Genomic DNA, 8,034 nt, shown 5'->3' with positions numbered 1-8,034 from the left:
TTTAACTTAAAATCAATCGACCTATTACAGGGGCAACCTCTTCCCCCCCAAACATGTTAGGTTCCAGGCCACTGTCCAATAATGAAAACTGTCATAGGTTAGTGCATAACTTTTTGGACAAGAGCATTACACAGTGAAACTTGTTTTAATAACATTCAAATTATGCAATGGATTTTCACTGGTTCCATGCTAAATCCCTCTTATAAATACCCAATATTAAGCACTGATATGTCTAACATAAACAGCAAGGAGTGCAAAAAAACCCACAAGTATAAGGTCAACAGTGATGTTGATGAAACTGTTGTCAAATTTTTGACAACAGTGGACAGATGCCCTTGAAGGACTTACATTGGGGGCGCAATCAAGCTCTCAGCTGCCCACATCAACGCTGGAGCTTGCACCTGATTATCTGGCAACCTTCAGGGGAGAATGCGCTGGTCCCACAGGAGCCAGTTATTGTCGGTGACTCTATTGTCAGGGAGTTGGGAAATATATTGTACAAAAATAATAGGTGAGGGGCAAAGGGTGATGACATCGTACAGCAGATATCATCTTTTAAGTGCACAAAGGGTGATATCATTGTACACGTCAGCACTAATGACATTAAGAGTAGGAGATCTGTGGATTTCTTTAACAAGTACAGGTCAATGTTGAAAAAAAAAGTCACAAATTAGGGTTAAATTTGAAAGTTTCTGCAATTCTGCCTAGACACGATAGGAGGGAGTATATGATGAGAACCTTGTCAATCAATTCGACCATGGAAAGATTGTGCAAAATTTTTGCACAATTTCTCCATATAAATAGTGTTTGTGCTAAATGGATATCAGATGAATTAATGTGGCTCATGGCAGAGAAGAAAAATGCATGGGATGCATATAAATTATCAGGTGACACAGAAGCCTATGGTAGATATAAACTAGTCTGTAATCAAGTCACAAAAGAGGAAGTTAGGCAGGCGAAGGCAGATTACGAGACATCTTTGGCAAAGGATGCAAAGAGTTCTTTGCTTATGTAAACTCTAGAAGGAAAGGGATGAATCAGATTGGTCCACTTAACACAGATGGTTTGACTATTGATGATCATTCTCAGGTAGTTGATAAACTAAATGAGTATATTGCATCTACATTCACACATAAGGAGTTATTCAAGGAGCGGAATGCCAGAATTTTATCAAACTCTAACAGGGAGCTACATGATGTAATAACAGAGCAAAGTGGAAGAGAAATTGTTGAAGTTAAACATAAGGAAGGCACCTGGGGTGGATAGGATCTATCCAGTTATATTAAAGGAGGGCAAAGGAAGTAAGCACGCCCTTAGCCATAATTATGAAAGTTTCTTGGACTCAGGGGAGGTCCCCATGCTGAAGATGTGCAAATGTGACCCCAATTCACAAAGGGGGATTAAAGGGTGACGAGTAATTCAGACCTGCTTGTTTGACTCTTATTCCAGGAAAATTAATGGAGGCACTGGTTAAGGAAGCATTGCAGGATCATCTAGACAAGACTGCAGTTATAGTTCACACAAAGCATGAGTTTGTTAAGGGGAAGTCAAATTTGATTGGATACTATGATGTGGTCACAATGGAATTGGATGCACATGGAAGACTACTGTACAAATTGGAGGAGTATGGCATTAAGGGCAAGTTGCTATAACGGATAAAAGGAAGGTTGAGTGGGAGAAGAGAGAGAGTGGTTATCAATGGACTAATGTTATGGACTCTTCATACACTAATGTTATTGACTAATGGACTAATGTTATTAGTGGAGTCCCCCAGGGTTCGATGTTGGGCTGATTGTTGTTTTTGGTATTTATCAATGATATTGATGAAGGTATATATTAGGGTCAATGTCTAAGTTTTCAGATGATACGAAGGTTGGCAAGGTTGTTAATGACAGTAAATATAGTACGCTACTGCAACAGGATCTGGAAAAGTTGAGCAGATGGGTTGAGAGGTGGCAATTGAAGTTTAACATTGACAAATATAATGTACTGCATATGGGTAGCAGTAACCCCAGAGTACCCTATCAACTGCGTGGTACTGCACTCAGGGTAGTGGAGAATGAAAAGGACCTGAAGTAATTTGCAGTCAGATATGAAGTTTTCTGAGCAGTGAAAAAAGGCTGCAAGAGCAGCTCATGGTGTCTTGTCAATGATATACAGGAATTTTGCTAGCAGTGATAAGGTAGTGATTGTTCCCTTGTATAAGGCAATGGTCAGGCCACACCTTGAGTACTGTATACAGGTCTGGAGGCCTCATTTTAAGAAAGATGTAGAGCTGCTGGAATGAGTACAGAGAAGGGCAATGAGATTGGTGAGTGGAACAAGGGGTTAGTGTTACCAAGAAAGGCTTAAGTTCTGCAAATTGCAGCTTCTGGAGACTAGGCACCTGCAAGGTGATCTAACTGAGGTGTATAAAGCCTTGGATTGAGCAAGCCACTCAGAAACTTAAATAAGTTCAAGGCAGAACTAGACAAACATTTGGAGTGAATGGATGGGTGAAATGGGAAGAGCTTTTTTTTTTTTTTTTTTTTTGGCCTGATGCTATATAAGCTTGCTTTCTTGCAGCATATGCCCTGCTAATGCTAATTGGCTATTGGCTATTTTCGATTTAATGTACCCTTGTGTCAAAAACTGTTGGAAACTTTAGTTGATTTGTTATAGATCTAGGCAAACTGTTTAATTTTAAGGAAGAGACCCAAAGTTAAATTCTTAGGCCCTAGGGCTGCTAAGTGACCTCAGAAAAACCAGACTCCTGTCTGGCTGTACATATCCACAGCTCCAGTTTCATTTATTTGCAAATTCTGTATTTGCATAAATTACTTCAAAGTAGTTGGGCATACTGAATATTTTCAGTTAAAATATTGGGTACTTGAGGAAAGTTTGCTGCAGAAAAGTTCTCATTGAAGTGGATAGTTCATAATTAATATATAAAAAAATAGTGACATTAACAACCCCCATTCATAACTGTAAGTGTAGAAGTGCACGTTGGGCCAATTTTCACGTTGCAAGGGCTGCAAAACCTGGAACAGCTTACGAGAAAAAACCTACACCCTCCCCTAAGCTTCACTAACTACTGCTTCAAATGAAGAGGACTATTAATTGCTTCAATCAAACCCAGACCTCTCCAAATGAGTAGCCGACAGTGTATCATGCCAACTAGGCTGACATAGAAACAGTGTAGAAAGAAATACTAACCTAAAATATAATAAACTGGAACTTTATTCAGTATAATTATCTACAACTTATAATTTAAATTTTACTATGCATAATATAAATATTATATCATTTTTATATATAATAAAAATAAAAGAGAGAGGGGAATAAAAAAAGGAAGGGGTACGAGATAAAGAGCAAAACCAGTTAAAAAAAAAAAATTTTAGGAAAAAGAAAAAAAAAAGAGGAAATTAATCATGAAGGGATATTGCTGTACAACTTGCAACCCCAACATATTTATCCATGTCAACCGCTGGGATCACAAGAAATAGCAGAAACATCGTGTCTTGATTTCTGATGTTATACATATATATATATATATATAAATAGTACAAATAAATTGCAATACCTGAATTATATGTAAAAACTACTGAAAAGAAAAAATGACTGAAAGTAAAAATGTCAGGATGAATTAATGCCATCAGGTTAGATTAAACATTACATACGCCTGCAAATATAAGTACCAAGTTTCTGTATTTTTATTTTTAACTATATACCCTAATATTAGTGCACGACCATGGCCTAAAAAGGGAACCAAAAATCCACCATAACAAGCAAAGTCATACTTAATTTAAAATTAACATAATAACAGATCAAGAGTATCATGATGCCGTTACTGCATAAAGCTTACATCAAGGGCATCATGATACTCTTGATCTGTTATTATGTTAATTTTAAATTAAGTATGACTTTGCTTGTTATGGTGGATTTTTGGTTCTCTTTTTAGGCCATGGTCGCCCACTAATATTAGGTTATATAGTTAAAAATATAGAAACTTGGTACTTTATATATATATATATATATATATATATAGAGAGAGAGAGAGAGAGAGAGAGAGATCCAAACAATTGAGAGATATTTTTAAAAAATTTACTTCATACAGATTCATTGCAAAGATTATGTTCATCTGCCCAAAGAAACTGAAATTCAAATGAAACAGTTGAAACTTTTTTTTTTTTTTTTTTTTGCTATGTGAAAATACTAAAGATCACAGAATACAATTCTACCTATATAGCAAAAACAGCTGCATAATTTATACAAACAATGCCAGGTGTCCCTATTGGGCCCAGAGATTTAATGTTACTTTGCATAACAGCTGGCGAACCACTATTCTGCAAGTACTCTCTGTGTTCACGTGTATTATACTTTTTATAAAAAAAGGTAATCCAAGACCGGAGTAGCCTACTCAGTTCGTTGAATATAGAAAGTTCATAAACCATTTCATATAACATCAATTAAAAATTCCTTACTTTCTTCTTGGGCTTTCGTGCCATCACTAATATCCGGGGTTAATTCTCACGTCTGCAGATTAACTTTAATTAAGTTTGAGTCAGTTACTCCACAAAATTAAAAACATAAACTGCCTACCAGAAAAGCTCAAATGGATTATTAATTTCGGGTATTCTATGCACTAAGCATAAATAATAGGCCATTATTTATTTTGAATGCTAAATACCACATAACAACCCTTACAAAACACTCAAAAACATTGTAAGAACACGTGTTCTCCTTCGCCATCTACCGTAAAAGAATGGTAAACTTCAACAATTAAACTAATTGAAAATTACGGTGACAAAAATCAGGCAAAATTGTCTCAAAAATTAACTTGTTTGCTTTGTTTTCGTGAAAAAGTGATTAAGAATATGAGGGACCACTGTATTATTAGCATTAGTAGTGCAAACATGATTTATACAGCAAAAGCCAAAAAAAACCCTTTATCTTCCTTCCAAATATTTTCTTCAAACCTTCCTTAAATTTATTCAAACTACCCAAACAACACGAGATGGAAGCTTATTCCAATAATTGATTACTCTTTAGCTGAATACAGGCTTCCGTAGCCAAGTGGTCAGGCATATCAATAAACACGCTCTTTGAATAGAACGGGGTAGAAAGCCCCTGACTACCAAATACGGTCGATTTGCTAAACCACACTGGACCGGCGTCGCAAATTATTATTATTATTATTATTATTATTAACCATATGGTGCAAGGAAGCCTGGGGCTTATTCTGCACCAGCCAAAAAAAAATTCCCGAGTTACCCTGAGAGAGAGAGAGAGAGAGAGAGAGAGAGAGAGAGAGAGAGAGAGAGAGAGAGAGAGAGAGAGAGAGAGAGAGAGAGAAAACTGTTGATATCCAGCTCGGACCCTGGGTGTGCCAAGCTCATACTCACCAGGTGTGAGCCCCTGGGGTTTGTTATGGTCCATTTGCTCAACATGAATCGTTGAGGAGGCTTCCATCCTACGGCACACACACACACACACACTACTTAGGTCACCATACAGGTGACTAATAAAGAAAAATGGCATCATGCAGATGCCATGTTTTTATTAGTATACATGTTTATACCTATATGCAGTTGCAGTATTATAGGGGGTGCCTTGTCATTGTCCCTTCTAGGAAAAATATTTTATGCTTCTTTATCCATATGTTTCGATAAAAAAAAATTAAATTTTTACTGAATGGTGGTATATATCCGTTTATAGTTCATAGTTATATATCCGTTTATAGTTCAGTTGGCAGAACGGTGGACTGTAGTTTGTGTAATGCGGATATCCATAGGTCGCTGGTTCGACTCCGGCTCGACGGATTTTTTTTCTGTGGTACTACACTGACAGTGGTAGAGAATGAAAGGGACTTGGGGGTGGTTGTGCAGGCAGATATGAAGTTCTCTGAGCAGTGCAGACGGGCTGCAAGAGTAGCTCATGGAGTATTGTCAATGATATACAGGAATTTTTCCAGCAGGGATAAGGAGGTGATTATTCCATTGTATAAGGCAATGGTCAGGCCACACCTAGAGTACTGTATACAGGTCTGGAGGCCTCATTTCAAGAAGGATGTAGAGCTGCTGGAACGAGTACAGAGAAGGGCAACAAGATTAGTGAATGGAACAAAGGGGTGCTCTTACGAAGAAAGGCTTAAGTTTTGCAAATTACAGTGTCTGGAGACTAGGCACCAGCGAGGTGATCTGATGGAGGTGTATAAAGCCTTGAATGGTTTAAGCATGCTCAATGCTGATGGGATTCTTCCTCTAGCTCAGAAAAATCACCTGAAAGGGCATAAATTCAAATTGAGGAAAGACAGATGTAGGATAGACGTGAGGAAATTTGCCTTTAGCCAGCGGGTGGTTGGTTGGTGGAACAGACTTCCATCCCTTGTGGTGGAGGTTGATAGCCTAAATAAGTTTAAGGCTCAGCTGGACAGGTATTTGGAACGAACAGAGGGGTGAAGTGGAAGTGGGTTTTTTTTTTTTTTTTTTTTTTTTGGCTGATGCTGCATAAGCTTTCTTTCTTGCATCAAATCCCTCTACTAATGCTAATGCTGATACTAATGCTAATATGACTTTTGCGCAAGATTATTATTATTATTAGCTATATGGTGCAAGGAAGCCTGAGGCTTATGCTGCACCAGCCAAAAAAAAAAAAATTCCCACATTACCCTGAGAGAGAGAGAGAGAGAGAGAGAGAGAGAGAGAGAGAGAGAGAGAGAGAGAGAGAGAGAGAGAGAGAGAGAGAGAGAGAGAGAGAGAGTCAAAGTAGAAGGCAATCACCAAGAATGAGAATACTGATATCCAGCTCAGGACCCTGGGTTGGCCAAGCCCATACTCAGCAGATGTGACCCCCTGTATATATTGTGGCCACTGTGGGAAAAAAAAAGCATATCTTCCACAATTCATAAATAGGGACACAAGTCCTGCTTCCCTATTTATGACTTGAGAGTTTATTATGTCTAATTTGTCTTTCCTCATCTATGAGTATAATATATACCCATAGTTGAGGAAAGCCATAATATATAGGTTTTATGGAAATGATTCTATAACAGGCCAAGTCTGTATACTTGCGTGTACACCAATGCCAGGAGTTTAGTAAATAAATTTGATGAATTTGAGGTATTGCTCAAAATATCAAAGGCAGATATTGTTGGGGAGACTTGGTGTCACACAGATATAAGGAATGCAGAACTGGAAATTGGGGAGTACAACGTCTACAGAAACGATAGACTGGATAGGAAGGGAGGAGAGGTTATGCTATTAGTTAAGAAATACATAAAATCCAAGGAAGTGAAGCCAGTGGCCATCGCTGGACAGTGCAGTGTTGAGTCAGTTTGGTGTGACATAAGCATTGGGAGATCAAAATTGAGAGTAGGAGTGTGCTATAGGCTTAATGACTCTGATGAGTATAATAAGAAACTGTACAGGGAAATAGAGTGGGCCAGTAAATCAGAGAGTCTTATAATGGGAGATTTTAATTTCCCAGATATTGACTGGAGTTTGGGGGCTGGTCAATCACACACTAGCAAGGCTTTTGTGGATTTATTGGATAATTGTTTTCTACATCAGCATGTTCGGGAGGCAACTAGAGGGGGTAATACTCTTGATCTGATTATCAGTAGTGATTCTTCATGCATTAAGAATCTGCAGATAAATGAACCACTAGGTGGCAGTGATCACAGTGTGCTGAAGTGGGATTTACTAAAAGAGGTAACTACCATTAAGGGTAAAGGGAAAGGTTATTGCTTTCGTAAAGGCGACTACGATGGACTGAGACAGTATTTAAATTCTATACACTGGGACCAACTGATGATGTTACCAACAGAAAATGCAAAATGGGAAGCATTCAAAGAACTTATCTTGGAAGCTACTAGGCTTTACATACCAACTAAGAAATATTGTTCAAGGTTTAGGCCTAAATGGATGTCAGATGAACTGATGAGGCATATGGCAGAGAAGAAACATGCATGGGACACATACAAATTAACACATGACACAGAAGTCTATGATAGATACAAGTTGATCTGTAACCAAGTTACAAAGGAGGTTAGGC

The 8,034-nt window shown here is 38.0% G+C and overlaps 1 protein-coding gene and 1 non-coding gene across 2 annotated transcripts in view; one reads left to right on the top strand and one right to left on the bottom strand.

Annotated features, from left to right (window-relative positions):
* Positions 1-4,720, bottom strand: part of LOC150085972 (pescadillo homolog) — a 76,551-nt gene extending 71,831 nt beyond the window's left edge. The window contains exon 1 of the mRNA XM_090373623.1: positions 4,464-4,720. Coding sequence (XP_090229749.1) covers positions 4,464-4,487 — 24 coding nt within the window. The 5' untranslated portion in view covers positions 4,488-4,720. The remainder of the gene's footprint in view (positions 1-4,463) is intronic.
* Positions 4,721-5,712: 992 nt separating this feature from the next.
* On the top strand, positions 5,713-5,801 carry TRNAY-GUA (transfer RNA tyrosine (anticodon GUA)). Its single transcript is given in 2 exon segments — positions 5,713-5,749; positions 5,766-5,801. It is a non-coding gene; the product is annotated as a tRNA-Tyr (tRNA).
* Positions 5,802-8,034: the final 2,233 nt, after the last annotated feature.

The sequence above is a fragment of the Mastigoproctus giganteus genome, chromosome 5 (assembly GCF_048544385.1).
Source record: "Mastigoproctus giganteus isolate SK-2022 chromosome 5, ASM4854438v1, whole genome shotgun sequence".
Lineage (NCBI taxonomy): Eukaryota > Metazoa > Arthropoda > Arachnida > Uropygi > Thelyphonidae > Mastigoproctus > Mastigoproctus giganteus.
Note: the sequence above shows the minus strand (reverse complement) of the source record. Positions and strands in the feature narration are given on the sequence as shown.